At 33.7% G+C, this 20,095-nt stretch overlaps 1 protein-coding gene across 7 annotated transcripts in view; it reads right to left on the bottom strand.

Moving 5' to 3' along the window:
* Positions 1-20,095, bottom strand: part of LOC135198012 (glycine receptor subunit alpha-4-like) — a 758,459-nt gene that overhangs the window by 204,146 nt on the left and 534,218 nt on the right. For all 7 annotated transcript variants that reach the window (XM_064225359.1, XM_064225361.1, XM_064225362.1 and 4 more), the window contains one exon: positions 8,408-8,576. In XM_064225359.1, coding sequence (XP_064081429.1) covers positions 8,408-8,576 — 169 coding nt within the window. The remainder of the gene's footprint in view (positions 1-8,407; positions 8,577-20,095) is intronic.

The raw sequence follows: 20,095 nt of genomic DNA, 5'->3' as shown, positions 1-20,095 counted from the left end.
ACCCAGAAATAAATGAAATTCGATAAAACAAAAATGATAACAGTGCCACTGAACTTTTATGCTAATTTTTAAGTCAGGAGAATGGCGAAGGAGAACTGTATGATTTCATATATAACAAAATATGAGTAATTTTAACGGGAGAAGAACATGCCTTCCACCTATGGCTACATACCAACAAGATCTGTTTGTCAACATACCGCCCACAGTAATGGGCTTTGATGCGTTATGAATACGTAATTACCCGGTCTAAGAAGTAAATAAGCCTTTGAACTAGATTCCCTTTCTGGTCCGTTAACCTATCCATAAATTATTTATTCAATCCTAAATTCTACCTAAATCACAAACACGTTTCATTTTTTACAAACGCATGATGGAAAACTGAGGAATAATGCTCACAATGAAATCCTAGAAGGATATTTTCGCCTTATGACTAATTATTTTAATGAAAAGAATCTAATGACGTTATCTTTCAGGAATAGGAAGTAAACAGAGAGAGAGAGAGAGAGAGAGAGAGAGAGAGAGAGAGAGAGAGAGAGAGAGAGAGAGAGAGAGAGAGTGCTGTTACAATTTTCGCCTTTATCAGTTGAGTACTTCTTGATTTGTATTAATGATTAGGAATAATACATAGATGCATTAAAGATCTAAGAACAAAACAAGATAACCTCGTTTCTACAGTTTCAATACAAAATTATCTTCTCAGCTTTTCAATTTCTACGGAATCAAACATCGTAGTTTTAACCCCGTTGAAATTTTGTACACAGCAAAAGAAATACTGAGGTCTGCTTTAATCTATATCAAGCGATCTTAGTGAACACTCATTTCTGATAGACTCATGTTTAAAATACCTGATTATGTCAACGACGGCCCAAGTGCTCCAAAAAGCGAACCAAGCTGCATCTCAAAAAAAAAAAAAAAAAAAAGAAAAAAAAAAAAAAAAAAAAAAAAGTAAATTCCAGTTACTGAACTTCAGTCAGAGATCCACGCAGTTCTGAAAACTGTAAATGTCTACATGTTACACCTACTCCGGTTTTTTTTTCTGAAAGAAACCCATCAACTTATTGGGGAGTCATTGTATCTAATCGATGCTAGCAGTTAGCATTTGACACTGCAATTTGCAACTGTGATAGAGAAGTTCCATACCTTGAGCGCTAACTAATCTACATTACTTTTTTCTCAAACTATCTTAGTACCATTAAAAAAATTTCTAACTTACATATTAACTACACTTTTACATTTGCACAACTTTCGTTTTTGATGCATTTAAGATGTCTCTCTTATTATATTGGCTACGTTAAAATATCTAACTTTTTCATACCTTTCAATTCTCCCCAATTTTCTTTTTCTTAGGAACCTTTCAATTTTTTCAACATTTCTTTTTAAATTCTCATTAACAATCTTTGGTTCCCTGTAGAATCTAACCTTCTTTATAAAAGCTTTTATATTTTCTCTCATTTTATTTTTGCTGTCTATATTATCCGTAAATTTCCTATTATCTTTAAAGTCTACATTTCTTTTTATATACTCTTTGCCCTTCTTTGGTTACCTTTAGATTTTTCTTTTCACAAATATCAGGCCCTTTATTGATTCCCCAAAATAACGTCTTCTCTTAGAACTGATGTCAGAAAAAGGTCACAACAAGTGTTGGAATGATCTAGTTTTAGTGGTTGTATGACTTCATAACATTCTTCCCACGATAAAGAACGGAGATAATTTGTTAGATACGATGTTAGCTTTAAATCGACATTCATAGCGACTCCTTGAACGTGCTCATTATTCCCAAGGGGCAGTGAATATGTTTTAAGCTTATATCTAAATTTTGGCATAACGCTCCTGATGAGGCATTCAAATGACTGCACTGGTTCTTTCAAATCTATCGACACTGCCTTTCTTACTTAAGTACTAAAATCGTTTAAGGGATTTTTTTGCAGGTGAAACAGTAAGTTATTTGGGAAATTCCTTTCCAGCATCCATACAATGCTCACACCGTGGTGAAAAGGAAACAAGTGTTCTTACAAGGCTCCGGGGAGCGACACCTGATACAATGCATTATTGAGGAAGGAATCCTTTTGTGCGTAGTTTCAGCGTTTTGCCCCCAAGACATTTTCTAACCTTTAAAAGCACAGACTATTGATCCCAAAGCCTCCGACTACAACGTCTATTATAATCAACCGCACCATAACATAACGGAGAAAGGGTGTTGAGCTTCGTTCAAGGACGAGAGAGAGAGAGACAGACAGACAGACAGACAGAGAGAGAGAGAGAGAGACAGAGAGAGAGAGAGAGAGACAGAGAGAGAGAGAGGTGCAGCTGGGAGACAAACTACTCACGTATCAGGAAAGTAAACATCCACCCGAATCAAACCGTAGAATATTCAAGCTAACTTGGGCGAAAGAATGCAATTATAATCATCTGCATTGGACCATGCTTTAAAATCTCGAGAAATTTGCCAACTATTGGTTCATATCAAAGTAAAGAACTTTCTTTGCACTATTAAGAACGACATGGAACATTCCTTCCAAAACAGAAAAGAACATTTTTAGTATATATGAAATTTAATTTGCATCCAATTTACTGCTTTCTTTAACAAATGATAGTTCCTCATAGGGCGAGTGGGTTGCATGCTCGACTATCAATCTGTAGCCCCAGTTCGTTTCCCGTCAGTGCGGGATCAAAGGAATTTATTTCTGGTCATTAGAAATTCATTCTGTTAATCAGCTCAGTGGTCTGGTTAAATTAAGATATACTTAATTTGAACAAATGTGGTTTGGTTTTGTAGTTTTGTTAGCGAAATTCTTTTATACAGAGATGTGACGCCCAGACATCCCATCACTGATAACCGTATGAAGGCATCAGTTTTGACAGGCTCCGAAGATTATCCCTTTCATCAGAAAATAAAAGTACAGCTCTGCAATACTGTGGAACGTTCTTGAAACAACAAATTGAAAGCAATTTTTTGCATCTATTCTTGATTTAGAAACTTTTATATTTATTCAATAGGGGTAGGCGGGCCTTTCATGCAAAACTTTACAAATGACTAATGGCCATTTTCTAAATCAAGAATAGATGCAAAACATTGCTTTTAACTGTTGTTTCAAAAACGTTCCAGTATTGCAAAACTGTCCATTTACTTTCGGATGAAAGGGATAATCTTCGAAGCCTGTCAAAACTGATGTCTTCATACGGTTATCAGTGATGGGATGTCCGGGCATCACATTTCTCTATAGCAAAATTTCCCTCACAAAACCAAACCTCCGAAAAAGATCTCCACAAGCACTCTGGTAAGAATTTAATATCATAAGATTAGATTTTCTGTGAACTTACATTTCAGGAAAGAATCTCTCACATGATTAGCATTGCAAGTTACTCGGTTCCCAGGCTGTTAATCGATATGTCTGGGACAGAAATGGCCCTGGGCAAGGATATTTCCCAGAATAAGTCACCCATAGTCTGCACTGCCCGAACAATAAAACCGGATTGACTGCTATGAAGAAATCACTATAAATTTATAACCAAGTATTAGAAATTGGCAGTTTTGCTCATTACGTTCGGTGTAGCGGAATAATGATAATGAATGCGATGAAGAAGGATAAAAATACTAATATCTTACGTTTTTAGCAAATGGGTGGAAGTATGGAATATTACTGAACACCTTCACAGATATTACAATTACCAATATTAATATAATTCTTATAAAATTCTGGAAGTCTTTTTCAGTAACAAGAACTAGAGGGTCGAAGAATACGTTTCAACCGGGACGGGTTTAATGGCGAATCTTTGTTACACTAGTCAAAAAAAGCCAATAATGTTTTAAAAATGAATAAATGAAAGCAATAAAAATTGTAAACAAGTGAGGAGAGTCAGGTTGATTTTGTTATCAAACGAACGCATAAAGGACAGCCTCGGGGAGGGATAAATACAGCAGAGGGACGTAGTAACTTTTGAGGTAGGAATTTCTTAACTCAAAACGCTCTGATAACAAAACTGACAACACAGGTCAATTGTCATCTTCAGACTGAGTAGCAACAACATTAACAGTGTCGTCACCTACAGAGGAAAAGGGCTGTTGGCCGGCTATTCTACTGCAACCAACGTAAAAGCGAACTTTCTCTCTCTCTCTCTCTTTAATTAAACAGGGTTTATTCCGATGAAAAACTGGGCAATATTATTCTCCCGTGACTGGAAGGGTTGGACTGCTTTAAGAGATAATGTCAGGCGACGTGGATCATATTAAATTTAATTTTTTACTCTGAAGGAGTTTAACGGAAAAAAACTAATGAATGTACGGAAGATGAATTTCATTCAGAGTTAAATTCCAGTTTGTAACCACTTCATTTGATACTGGCATATGTTAACTAATGCAACATCTAATCCTTGGTTGTACAGTATATACCTTGGAGAACAAGGGTGAAACAATACATTGATAGAGGCATATGTGATAAACCTTACAAAATGATCACTACACAACAAGATTTTAAATATACTCTCTGAACACAGAGCACAGTCCAATATAGTACAGGGTAGTAGTCAATTAGTTGATGACTTAAAATGCCTGCAGCTACAGAATAAAATCACAGACACATGAAAACAGTGTATTTGTGAAAGACGGCAAAAAAGGAGATTATATTTTCAGTGCTTCTATGAAAGAAAATTTGGTTGAAGAAGCTTTCAAACGTGCGTTTGGCTGTTAATTTCAAGCCAAAGTGGATACAGGAACAGACTGCTCAAAGAATGAGAAGTGTTGTGCAAGACATCAACTAACTCTGAATTTCTAATTATTTATTTTAATCACATGCTAGAAAACAGCAAATCAAAATGGTTTTGACCAATTCTAGGTTTTGGGCTGACAAGTTTTCATTCATCACCTAAATGAAGTGTGTTGTTAACCGAATTCAAATGCACGTTTTGGCTTACCGAGTTTTAACTCAACTCCTGAATAGAGTTTACTGTAGTTCCGAAATTAGTCCTCAAATTTAATTCCGCATCCAAATAAAGTTTCTTCAAGCCCCTAATTGAAGTAATGGTTCCGAAAAACGTGATTTCATTTCAGCGCCAAAATGGAGTCTATTGTAATCCCCAATTGAAATTAAGGTTCTGAGATATTCGGGGTTACCTCAGTGCCCAATTGGAGTCTATTGTGGTCTTCTATTGAAATTAATGTTTTGAGAGTCATAATTTTAATCAACCAGCCAAATGAAGTTTATTGCTGTCCATAGTGGCAATTAACGTATTGGAATAATTCTAACAATGCGACCAAATGAAATTTTATTATGGTCCCCAAATGAAATGAGGGTCAACAGATATTCGATTTAAAATAAACTTGTATTCCCCAATTGAAATAATCGTTTTGCGAAACAAAGTTTCATCTTGGTGCCACAAGGAGTTGGAACTGGAATATATAATTCAGGCAAAAGGCCTGGCGCTGGGACCTATGAGATCATTCAGTTCTGCAAGGGAAATTGAGAGCAAAAAAGACTTTAAAGGTGGAACAAGAGGAAAATCTCCCACTTGCACTATGAAACAATTGTTAGGAGAGGGTGTTAAGTGATTTTTGCAGTGCTCCGCAAGAGATGCACTCACGGCACTATCCCCCTACAGAGGGTGCTAAATGAAGGTTGTTACAGTCCCGTACTAAAAGAGTGGTTCTGAGAAAAGGAATTTTATCTCAGTGCCCAAATGAAGTTTATTGTAATCCCCAGGCTACTTTAAGGGTTAGAGGTAAACAACATTAAGCCAGCGCCCAAAGGCAGCCCCAGTTTAATTCGTAGAATTACCACGACACAGAATATCTAGTTCTAAGTGCGTGATGGGCAACAAACAATTAAAAGTGATGAGGGCTCCAGTAATAGCGCAAATCGGATTTAATCTTGAAAGGGATTTATTACCGACAACTCATACCTCGCCTACAGTTAAATCCCTTTGTTTGTGATCTGGAAAGCAATATGATTTGCTTTCTGTCTAAAATTATTAGACCTTATGTCGAGCACTCGACTGTCAGTTTGCTCTGATGCTAGGCTCTATTAACAACGTCTAACCAAGGGGCAGACTGAATCATTTGGAAAACAACTGAGACACTTCTAAGTACTGGACACTATTTCCATAGACGCAAAGTTATGTTTTAGGAATATTTCTCTTAAAATTCAAACCAGTAACTCACTGTTAACTTGTAACGCTATAATGGTAAATCAATGTAATAATCTAACCAGAAAAACCTATTTATTAATACTATTTCACTAACGAGCACGTAACAATATAAACGAAAACTGCGGAACACACAATGACCTCCTACAAAGTTGTAATGAAAAAATTATTCGATATAAAACATTGCCATCTTATGTCGTTCTCTCCTTACAAGCAATAAACAACGAGAAGAAGTAGAAACAGAGAAAGATGAAGATTCCTTATCAAACCTTGATTTAACATGCTCCTTCTATTCCCGTTTTCATTGACTAACGTTTTATTCGTTTCCTCTCTCTTCTTACATCATGAGATTAGCGCCCCTTGCGGAGGTATGAACTTTATTATGATTACTTGGGTGTTCAAGATAACGGCGACCTTACATCACAGCAGGTCATTAACACTTCGACGACATCTTTGAAAGAATTATGGTGATTGCGTGTTGAGTGATATATTTCTCTGACAAAACACTCCTGAACTCTATAAAAATGAAGTTTTAGCTCTCATTCTGATAACCCCACTCAAAGATTCCGATATGATTCCCCTAAAATTAACATAAGTAAAAACAATTCCTCATAACATCTGGGACATTTTTAGAAAAACGTACTGATCACGCCCCATCGTTAAATGATTAATAAACCATATTAATTTTAAATTCTCACCTAACATTATTTATCTGGAAATTACAACTTTACCATAAACTTAGCTAAAGATGAGAAAACACTAACTTCTCGGAAGGAGCATTTGGCAATAGAATGGAAACACCCAAACTCTGGTAGGAGAAACGAGGAAAAACAAGTAAAAAATGCGCCGAGTTTTCTGTACAGCGTATAAAGCTGCATAAAACTCTCAGCCACGGCCTAATGGTGGTGCCAAACACACGTTCATGACTAACTTTTACCTTAAATAAGATTAACTAATGAGGCTAGAGGGCTGCAATTTGGTATGTTTGATGATTTGAGGGTGGATGATCCACATACCAATTTGCAGCCCTCTAGCCTCAGTAGTTTTTAAGATCTGAGGGCGACAGAAAAAGCGCGGATGGACAGACAAATAACCATCTTAGGGATGGACAGACAAATAACCATCTTAGAAGTTTTTTTTTTATTTGAAACTAAAAGCTGCTGAATCCATGGAACTTATTGATAAAAAAAGTTACAAAATTACATTTCCTTTTAACTTGAACACTACACTTATATTTCAGTCATGTTTAAACAGAATTCTAGACTCAGTCAAAATCTACTAGGCGACGAACTATGTCACAGATTACAGACAATATGTATTGATCGAGTCTACATCATAACTGGGCGACGGACCCACCCAATCGATTACTTTCAGAAGATCTGTGACAATACGATAACTGATCCATAAGATTTCGTCAATACCAGGAATAGTTTAATACAATTTCTTGTAAAATACTTGATATTGTAATTACAGCATGGAATGATTACAGATTTACTCAATTTAATTTGTTATATATACAATTATACACGTAACATATATATAATAATAATATATATTATATATAGTTATATTATATCATTACTATTCTTAACATTAAATTTATATAACTTACATATATTTTATATATTTTACATAATTGTATATATAAAAGATACAGTATCTATATATTTAGATATATATATATATATACTATTAACATATATTACATATATAATTATAGATTATACATATAAATATATATTTTACATATGTTTAATAATAACATTATATTCTTAATATATATATAATCTATATTAATTAAATTATAAAATTAATATATATATTATATTATATAATTAATTATACTATATATTTTGCATTTCTTATAAGAAAGCAAAGTATTTAAAAAGAAAATCTATAGATTTATAACTAATTATATGAGCAAAACGAACCGTATTCATGAAAATGAATATTAAGAAGTTCTCTTCCTTTGTAAATGCATCAAGCGATTATTATGTATGTATGGATGTGTATATCACACACCCACACACACACCCACTCACACACACACACACACACACACACACACATATATATATATATATATATATATATATATATATATATATATATATATAGCTGGTAATACTTGAGATGAAGATGTAATTGATGATGCGCATGAAAATGAGGTTTTAAACATCACAATCAAATGATTCAACTTTCTCCCTTTCAAACCACAGAGTGCAGCATTGTTCAAGTTCTATCCGTGCCAAAGTAAACATTTACTTACCATCGAACTTTCATCAATCGAGTCCAAGCTCATGACTGTCACGTGGAAATATACAGTGGTGGGTTCATTGCCGCCCTTCGGCGGAGCCATCTTGTCGTAGTCCCTTGGATTTTCGGGCATAATGTCACTGAACTCCAAAGGCCCGTCATTAACGCTCCCTGAGGCATCACTGGAACACAAAACAGAAATATAAAGTTGTAGCGTTTGAAGAGGACTGAAAAGAAAAAATATGCTTGTGCAGAATTATCTTTACGAAATAGCGGGTAATTCAGACTGTCCTTATTTCTTATAATCTAGGAATAGTCCGAAGCTATAATTAAAAAGAAAAAATTAAATTTCTCTTACATCTGTGACAACTTATCTTTCAAATGCTTAATTTTCAGACTGTTTAATCATTCATGGACTTTAAGATTAATGGCATCATTTGATTTATAATCTTATTGATACGCACAATAGACACCCAAGAAAAAATAAATAAAATATATAACAGTGTTCATGACAGCAAGGTCAATTATGGTGATAAGTCTTAGAGAATACCTTCTAGTATAGCTGTATACTTCTACAAGTTTTATGGCCTAATTACTATCTACACATTATATGCATATATTTAAATAAATACACAAACATTCATATATATATATATATATATATATATATATATATATATATATATATATCGTGTAGTCTAGAGTATAGTGTATACAGCATATAAAATAATATACACAAGCACAACTCCATGGATTACAGCATTATATTCACAGTAGTAAAAACATTAATTCATTTCCTGATTTTCTTATATAACTAAAATATTTGTGACCAACCATTTGATAACGCATTTCGGAACGGTGCATTAACGCGTTTCGCAGTCGTCGAAAATGGCAAAAATAATTATCTCGGGACGCATTAATTAAAGCGATGCTACCCCTGCAAAAATGGTGAAAAAAGATGCTGAGCTGTTTTTGCATGCAATGCTGCTTTGAATCGCATACCGAGATGTTAACGTTCGGAATTTTGATGCATGGCCTGTTCCTCTTCATTCTATAATTAAACACTGACGCAGTATTATTCTCTGTTTTCAAGATTAATAGCATTTGCATGCTACAGGCTACGGCTATCTGAAGACTTTGATAATAATCATCAACATAAATAATATCTCATTCAAACATGCATTTGCGAATGGTGATAACGTTTTTTAAGTTATGTTCCTACAACAATGTTTTCTCTACATCGTCCAAGAAACAATGAAAATCAATTTTTATTTTTTACTTAACCTTTCAGTCTATTTTGCAAGAAAATATGAAGTATGGCGTTTTATCGACATTCGCCAAAACGTGACTGTGAATCAAATGTATGCTAGACTTGCCATTTTTTCTCTTCAGGCTAACAATGTAAACTTATTTAAAATTGTATTCAAACAGAAAACTAAGAATTTCAGTAACCTGAAATATAATGGCCTACATTACCTTCATTTTTTCATTACACGTTCATTCAGAAAGACGTATTGACGGATGGAGGAATCAAATAAATTACTTCAAATGTGACCGCAACTTTTCAAATTTGACCGAGGCCAGATGAATTAAACTGACAGAATCCAAGAAATGTGGTGAAACACGTAAAAGGATATAGCGGAAGGAAAGGGGAATTCCAGTCTGGCGTAATTTTTCTCGAGCGGAAAAACGGCAGCCAGACTTTATGCAGACAAGGAAATACCAAAAAAGAAAATGCCCCAGACAAGTTGGGTAATGCAATTATATCTCTCTCACGAGGTCAACGGCATATTCATTAACGGTCATTACAAAGTCTGGAATTCATCCCATCATTTTATGTGGATAAATCTTGTCCGTCATTTCAACCAAAACGCAATTAGCACATGTTGTACACATGAACACTTGAGCGAATGACACGCGAAAATAACAAGCATATTCTTATACTAAAACCAAGTGTATCTTGTAATTTTTTTTAACGTGTTAACAAAGGTGTGCACGTATACTTACACAAAACATGGTATAATGAGCAGAAAATTATTACAACAACGGGTAAGTCCCACTAGTTTCGTCAAAGCTTGCTAGGAAAAAACAACAGCATAAGATATGGAAATCAAATAATGATATATACGTCTAGGGAGATATGCATTGCTATATGGATATGAATCATGGTATGACTATGATACAATATAGTCTCAAGAGCATTTTATTATTTAATGTTCTAGGCTACCTCACACCCTCAACAAAGGGACCGCTTGTATCTGAGTTGTATAACGTAATTCCGTTATTAAATCTCATTTATGTTAAAGAAACGACCGAAGACGTAAAAGATTAACTAAAAAATTAATGTCAATCATTTGGTAAACATAAATTTCCCAATCATTGCATGAAATGATCATAAGCTTCAATTCATAGCAATCCTGAAGGATGACAATCACTTCTCTTGCGACGAGGCAGTTGAAATGTTTGTGAAGCGAGACATTCACAAAACAGGGAAGAAGATGGCGAAGGTAAAAAATCGAGGCTTCGACATGAATACCCAAAGTAAAATCAAAAGGAGACACAATAATTATCGACCTTTGAAGGATTAACTTGAATCTCTGCGGGAAGTAAAAGGTGGGTTAATGTTAAGAGGGGTGGTGACATAAAAATATGAGAACAATACTCCAGGTGATGAAGGACATGTCAAAAATGTAAATTACAGGCGCTCCAAAGGAGTACATCTAGCTCATTGGAGTAGCTTCAAGTTTATAGCAGTGATTCTTCCAAGACTGACTGATTAACTAGTTCAACTTGACATTTATTCGTTACAATATCCATCCAATACTCCCCACTTATTTGTTGAAATTAATTATTAAGTTGTATTAATTGGAGGGTGAAAGAGATATTACGTCAAGGAATGAGAAAGAAATTGAACTTGAAAATGCTTATTAAAACCAAGTTTCAATCGCCTCCTTTTAGACGACCTGGATATCAAATGATTCATATTCTTAGATGTATTATTTCATTCCATACAGAACCGAACTAATACAACAGAAAGAGAGAGAGAGAGAGAGAGAGAGAGAGAGAGAGAGAGAGAGAGAGAGAGAGAGAGAGAGGGCGAAGGTAACAGGTGAGCACGAGACACGCTTTTAACGAATTAATGGGAAATATAATGACATCATAATTTCATTACTGCTTTCAGATCGCTTTTTCAGGGCAAATTATTTCATATGTGAATTATTTGAAATCGATGACACGTTATGGCCCAAAGAGGTTAATCAACATAATATAAAACGATAATGGCCATGATGATTCCAACCAACTGAAAAAACTATGTTCATCATTTTAATGGTATCTAATCAAAGTCGTGAAATCCGTGTCATTAAAATGCCAATTAATACCATGAGGGACATTTTAGTAATCGCATTCAAATGCCTAATTGTAATTAAACCAGTAGCACAATGCCACTGATTCTGTTTTCTTCAAAACTTGGAATTCTTTCTCTTTCTCTTCGTACTAGATTGTTGCATCCAGAAACGCCTAAATTAATCATATTCCTCACAAATTCCTTGTCCAAGGATTCCAGCCAGTCAATCCTAAATTTACGTCCTAGTCCTCGTTTTCAGAACTTTGCAATCACCAGAACAGAAAGCTAGAAACTTCATGCCAAGAGGAAATCATGAAGTTTTCCGGGCCCAGAAAACTTCTAGAATCTAAAGGGATTTATCTCGAAAAAATTGGAAAACTGAATCAAGAAGGAAGCTTATGGCGAGGTTTTGAAACTCGAACGATGAATATATTTGGGACTCGGTATTGAAAGTTGAGCAATCGTTTCTTATGCAAAATAGTGCAAGCTTGCATGCCTGGCTAAAAATAACGTACGTCTGTCTTGATTGGAGAAAAAAACAGAAGCACTGCATACTGGTTGGAAATGTTGAGGCAACATGGATATTTATCTTTCTAAAAGCAGGGGAGACGATGATCGCTATACGCGTATTATTCCAGTAGGACACAAAATAACAAGTCATTATTACCTAGTTCTTACCTAGATTATATCTCTGCCTTCGTTTAACTGTATCTGTCTTTCTTGTGAAAGTATTGCAACTTTTCGAATTAACTTCAGGATATCACAGTACTTCTATCAAAATCCTTTCTCTTTGCTCCCACTTTCTTGTTTCTTTTCTGCTAGTAGTAGTAGTGGGTGGTCCTAGATGACTGAGAAAGCAGAGAATTCAACTTTTCTCTCTGTGGTAAAATAGTGAATATCTTGAATCATTAGCTATCGACTAATGTAAAACTCTGTGGGGTTGACTAGTGAGTGGTAGAACAGAATAACACCAAGGATCTTACAAATTAAACGTCAGTGCTCAACGGCGTATATATACATATACATATATATAAATAAATACACAATACATATATTATATATATATATATATATATATTATATATATATATTGCTTCTTTCCATATATAAATATATAAATATAAATATAATATATATATATATATATATATATAATTAGTTATATATATAATTGCTTCTTTCCATATCCATATAATGATGTTCTGTATTGGACGTATGACAATTTTCCTCACTATACGGCATTTATATTCCAATGTCACTTTTTCGAAACTGCATGGTCTTATAAAGAAGCAACTTAAGAAAAGATTCAGTAAACCTCAAAATTTTTAATGATATCAAAAAGCAAATTAATGTGCTTATGACAAAAGTCCCTAAAAGATGAAGACGTAATAAAGAATTGGGAATGTAATGAATGGGGTCCATAAACAGAAATAAGTAAAAATTACCAACACTTGATTTTAACTACAAAGATTTTAGATGTTACATCATGCAATTTAGTAATGGCGATTTCGGTAACATTCTGAGTGACAATCCTAAGACGCAATTATGAAGATAAAAAATCTTTTATCACAACAATCTAAAAAAGAACTTTTATATACAAGAACATTCATTCCGAATTTACTTATAAACTCATATGGCCATCTATGTATATATGATAAACTACCACTCCACCGACGGGCCTCTATCATCCGCATGGCATTAAACGCCCTCGTTCTGTTTCAAATTTATTCGGTAACGTTCTCACAAGTCTCCTTCGAGTATTCGTCATCCCACACCAGAAGACTCGTTTATTAACGTCAAAGGTGAGTGTGTGTGCGTGTGCGTGTGCGTGTGCGTGTGTGACGAATAACAAGTTTTTAGATTAGACCGCAAGTGGGTTTTCGTTCTCTACCTCCTACCTATTAAAATTATCCCCTCGTCCTGTATTTCTCGATTGTCACAGCTTTCTTTCTAAGAGCGGGCTTTTTTGGGTGGATCAGAATAATTATCCTGAACTATCATACTCATTTTCTTTAGTATTTTCCTTTAACATCATTCGAAGTGAGTGCTTGATGGAGGTCACACCTCTCCATTGAGTGAACTGCAACTTGAATCTTTCACAAAAGGAAGAGACTTAATGCACTTAATACAATGAGCAAATAATAGAATTTCATAGTGTAATAAAACTTCCAGAATCAATGAAAATGACGACGCAAATTCCTTATCGTATCTTACTGACAGTATGATAGTAACTTCGGTCTGCCTGAAGAAATATCAGAATGAATTTGCAAGGTGGCTCTTCTGAATTCTTCGGTTATGAGCAGATAAGCCGAAAATCTACTTGTATACATACACACACATACATATACATATACATATATATATATATATATATATATATATATATATATATATATATATATATATATATATATATATATATATATATATGTGTGTGTGTGTGTGTGTGTTGTGTGTGTGTGGTGTGTATTGTGTGTGTGTGTGTGTTGAATTAACCTAATGCCATGTGCCCGCTTAACTTCTCGATTTCTTGGTGTTAGAAGTGATTAGCGTTTCCAAAGTGTGAAGAAATCAAGAAGTTTAGAGGGCACGATGGTTATCAAAATTACATGCACATCTGGTAAAATGGGAACTTTAGATTCTAAAAATATACAAATATATATACATACGTACATACATGTCAAATCATACATTGCTAGTAGCTACGTATTACTAATAAAAGTTATTAGCGCCACCAGCACAAAAACACAGATATAAATAAATATATATATATATATATATATATATATATATATATACATATATATATATATATATTATATATATATATATATATATATATATATATATATATATATATAAGCGTACTAGAGGAAACATGCCAAGAGAAGCTTTTAACGAAATATATTTTACGAATTGCTTTTCCAATTTCCCGATAAAAGGAAGGAAAAATTTTATGGGCTCTTTTGATGACATAAAATATAATATCCATTATGTGGATGGCAAAATCTCATTAGAAAACGAAGTTCTTTCAGAGGAGACACAAGGAACCTCTGATTGCCCATTTTTCATTTGATGGAAGCCAAGATTTCTATTGCTCCCTTGTGTAACTTTGTGTTCGCTACATCCGTCTTTCATGTATCAGTATAATCATAAATACACTTGTCAGAAAATTATTTTCTCACGTATTAGTATATCCAATTCTTTCAAACACATCTATTTTTTTTTTATAAATTAAACTAAATTTATGGAACATAAAAAATGAATTAAACTGATGTAATGGAAAGTCTATGCTGTTAGACATCTTGTTTCTAGTATACTTTCATGCAACTCATTCACAGAGAATTCCCTATGAGAAATGTATGCTCGCGGTCTGCTTATTGTATTTATTATCTAATACCCTAATAATATACAAGAAAGACATATGATAGCGCAACTACTCTGAAAACAACAACATTGGTTTATCTACTATGAGATTCAGGGCCTCTGTAACACGGTTTTTTCGCAATAACTTTTTATCTATGCATTTCATAAATATAACGCTTATTCAGAATACATATTATATCTACACATAAATTTTGACTGTATTCTGCATTACGTAGGTTGAATAAATTTGGTACTTACAATGTAAAAGTGACCTTTTTTGAAGACGGGCCAACTTACTCAGAGAAAAGGTTTCGAACGCACTCGTTACGTAACTTATGACGGCGTTTCTTCCCTCTTTCTCGATGGATGATTGGCTGTACGTAACGAAGGCTAAACCTCTGGCAACAATGACAAACAAATTTAAATACAAGCAAAGTAGTACACCTTTATGAACTCTGGAACCTCTCCACTGATAATTGTCATAATGAACAAACCAACAAAATATGTTATTAAATACAAAAACACTTCGATTATTAGTCTAACTCCCAAAATAGGTTTCCTAAGAAATTACAGTCTACTTTATAGGTCACAATCAGATTGACAAGATGTAGGGAATAGCTGGTAATTTTCAAAAACATAGTAGACAAGCTTGATTTGATAACTGCTATATCCAATGTCAAACAATTTTTATTTACTGGCTATCTACCTATTTACTGAAAAAAAAAAAACAGCCGGTACCGTATATTGGCTTTAAACCTTCACCAATAATTATCGTCAGAATGATGACTTCATGAGGCTCCACCCACTTTCGCCTCGTTATAATTCAGGATGACACTGAAGGCTACCATGGGCACTGTTGGATTAGAAAATTTAACATCTGTCTATAAAAACTAATTTCTCGAGTAGTTGTAAAAAGTGCTAAATGATCCTCAAGGATCACAGCAGTTGGCCTAAACGTTTAATTCATGTATATTACTGCTATACTGTTGCGGCACTACTACTACAGTAGTATTACTACGCTAGCACTGATACCCCACCCACATCTATGTATCGTTCCGCCATTCATAAAGTCTTTGGGGGTCAGAGCCGATGGAGTTTCTGCCTGGTGGATGGGCGTGGCAACATTTCGTCAAAAGGTGTTTGTTTACCTTGCTTACGTAATGAATGTTTTTCGACTCTTGGCTCGTAATCATTGGCCATGGCGTCGGCTAGATAATTTTTACTCTATAAAAATTAAAACTATCGGGTTTAGGTTATTGATAATGCTGACAAAATTTGTGTGTGGTTGTAAAATATACATATGTCAACTTTCAGCTACATCCGATGCTTTGACAAGGATCAAAGTCCAAAAAACCGTGTTACAGAGACCCTGAATCGCATAGTAAACTAGTTGCTAGGTTCGCAAAATCAATCGAAATTTATTAAATAAAAGTTAAATAATAATTTCCGTTATAATAGCATTACTAATGAGAACCATAAGACATTAAGTGCCACCATTGCCAAGATGGCGGTATGGATAGCAACAGTTTCTATATAATGATAAAAATAACGCCATATTCCAGTTCTAAAGAACTGGAATATGGTCCAATGTCCCAATTCAGTAAACAAACCCATCAAGTGGCTATCTCAGAAAAGACTCACCTAATGGTAGCTCTCCCACCAAATGCGAGTAGTCCTGCCTAGGCCTGTTCACCTTGAGGCTATGTCTACCTCATTCTCAGACACTTGAAAAGACTTTGCAAAAAACAGTACAAACTTAAGGACGCCTAGTAATCAGAGAAGTTAAGTCGGTTCAGAAGAGGCTTAAGATCTAAAATTGAACCTTACAATAAAACTGAGAATTTTTCCTTACAAAGTAATTCTGTGATTAGTTGAACCTTCTAATCTACCCCATGTAAAATGCAGAAAAAACACGTGTAAGTATGTATGTATGTATGTAAGTGTATATATATATAATATATATATATATATATATATATATATATCTATAGACGTATATATATATATATATATATATATATATATATATATCTATAGATATATATATATCTATATATATATATATATATATATATATATATATATATATATATATATATATATATTATATATATATATATATATATATATATATTATTATCTATATATATATATATATTTTATATATATATATATATATATATATATATATATATATATATATATATTATATATATATATATATATATATATATATATACATACACACATACACACACACACGCACATATACATACATATATATATATATATTATATATATATATATATATATATATATATATATATATTATATATGTGTGTGTGTGTGTGTGTGTGTGTGTGTGTGTGAGTGTGTGTGTGTGCACGTGTAAAATAGAGTATAAAACAGTGACACCGCCCGACGGAGACGAAAACTACTTGTAAATTCAAAATGCTTGAATTGAAAGGGGGCTTTGTAAGCATGCAAATGAAATCAGTTCTGCAAGTCTCGGGTTCTGTTTTCGCAATTTCTCCTCTGACAACTGTGACGCAGGGGCAACCCAATGTGCGTAATGTAAATGCAAGTTCTTCATGCAAAAACTATTTCAGGGAGTCTCTCCAACCCTCATCACAGAATTTCTCAGAATTACAGGAATTTTGCCAGATGTCAGTATTCTAATTGTGTGCAGAAAATAAAAGGAACTAATCTTGAAAGATCCTGTGGTTGTCACCAGTTCACGTTCTATTGTACAAAGCGCAAGTTGGTGGTGGAGTTTCTATTGTTCTGTGGAAATCGAGAGATGTACACATATATGCTATATATAAAAACACACACACACACACACACACATAATATATATATATATATATATATACATTACATATATATATATATATATATATATATATATATACATACACACACACACACACACACACACACACACACACACACACACACACACATATATATATATATATATATATATATATATATATATATATATATATAAAATTTTAGCATGAATATATTCATAAAAAAGCTACCCAGAGTTACTGTTTATTTCTTTCCGAAATGGTAATTCTCCGAAGATCCACCACAACGTCATTTTTATGACGAAGTCATTCAATAGCGTCTTGTCAGCTAAAATTACGACAACTTTTATGGTTATTGCTTAGATTTATGGCTCTATCATACTTCAGGAGACGTTGTGCCATGTGCAGGGTATGCAGATGGCATCGCTGTGTTTCCGATTGTCTGCCCAAAATACTGATCTTAAAAATAAAAAAAAATATATCACTGTCATTCGATCAGTGGAATCAGGCAACTGTTGGTCACAAGTCATTGACAAATAATTCCTTCAACGGGGCAAGGCGTATCCTAGCGGCCTCATCCTGGGAAATCTTATTAAAATTGTTGCGAACCAAAATTTAATGACTATTCCACAGAAGGTGAGTAGGTTTGTGGCTCAATTTATATATATACACATATTGAGACAAAAACCCGCGTAGTGTTTAGCTACAAATGTCCATCAATATCTAATTAGCTCTACCTTGGAATTTCTTACCAACTAAAAAATTACACTTCGGTTAAAATACATAAATATACATTAATTGCGAGGGTGAGCGACTTAGATATTTAAGGACTTTGTAGATTGACGCGTATAAATGAGTCACGGTGATGTGATAAGACATATATATACACACACATACTATATATATATATATATATTATATAGATATATAAAAATAAATTTATATATATATATATAGATATAATATATTATATATATATTATATATAATATCACATATATATATATATATATATATATATATATATATATATATATATATATATATATATATATATACATATATAAATATATACATATATATATAATATATAATATATATATAGCACATACATATAAGCAAAATACAAAAATGACAGATGTGCGTAGGACTGCATTCTAGTATAACGTTTCCCCACATTGTTTTGCTAACTTCGAAATCGAGGGACTGTGAAATATTGGGCAGTCAAATCAAATTTCCGGAGGCAACTTGTGAAACAAATCTTCCTGATTTACGTTTATAACTAGTACAATTTCTATAATAGAGTTTTCTTATCATTTTCACCAGAGTCGCATGCAGTTGGAGAGAAGGAGGGGAGAGGAAGAGTAGGGAGAGAGAGGGAGAGAGAGAAGAAGAGAGGAGAGAGAGAGAGAGAGAGAGAGAGAGAGAGAGAGAGAGAGAGAGAATAAGTACATCAACGTTCACAGAGAGATTTAAAATAAAATAGATGAAAAAAACATTACTTGATTACATTCCATACAGAGGTAAGTTCTGCCTGCATTTGAATGTGTTCACAAACTATTCATAAATAAATAGACTCAGTGCATTGTCCCTAAGGGGGTATGCGTGTGACAGGACCTTTATTTTCGTCCGAGAGTATTTTCAAGGACAATAAATGGTGTTTGTAAATCAGAGAGAGAGAGAGAGAGAGAGAGAGAGAGAGAGAGAGAGAGAGAGAGAGAGCGGGGGCAACATGTGAATAATAAAGTTGCAGCTTTGTGTGTCCTACCGCCTCTGTTATTTATACGATTTTTATGGTTTAAGAGTAAAGTGGAAGAGGGTCACACGAAGCATGGAGGTGCCAAATCTAATATAAAATTTGAACTGGAATCAGAAGTGTTAATAAACGAAAGGCTGCCTTTAGTGAATTTATTGCGTGGACAAGCCATTTTAATGAAGGTAATATATAATAAATGCAAGGATAAAAGGGTGATTAATTAATATTTACAGGCACCAATATTATTAGTGTTGATTAAAGTTTGTAAAGTTAAAGGTAAAATATAAGTGCTTAGAGAAAATGAGCATCTTTACCTCGCAGAAAGGATGAGCTTACAGTACAAATTATTTATGCATAACATGATATCACGTAAACACAGGTGTAACCGCTAACTTGGACTCATAAGAAACCTTGGCAA

The sequence above is a fragment of the Macrobrachium nipponense genome, chromosome 21, assembly GCF_015104395.2.
Source record: "Macrobrachium nipponense isolate FS-2020 chromosome 21, ASM1510439v2, whole genome shotgun sequence".
NCBI lineage: Eukaryota > Metazoa > Arthropoda > Malacostraca > Decapoda > Palaemonidae > Macrobrachium > Macrobrachium nipponense.
The sequence above is the reverse complement of the archived record's forward strand: the minus strand, read 5'-3'. Positions and strand labels throughout refer to the sequence as shown.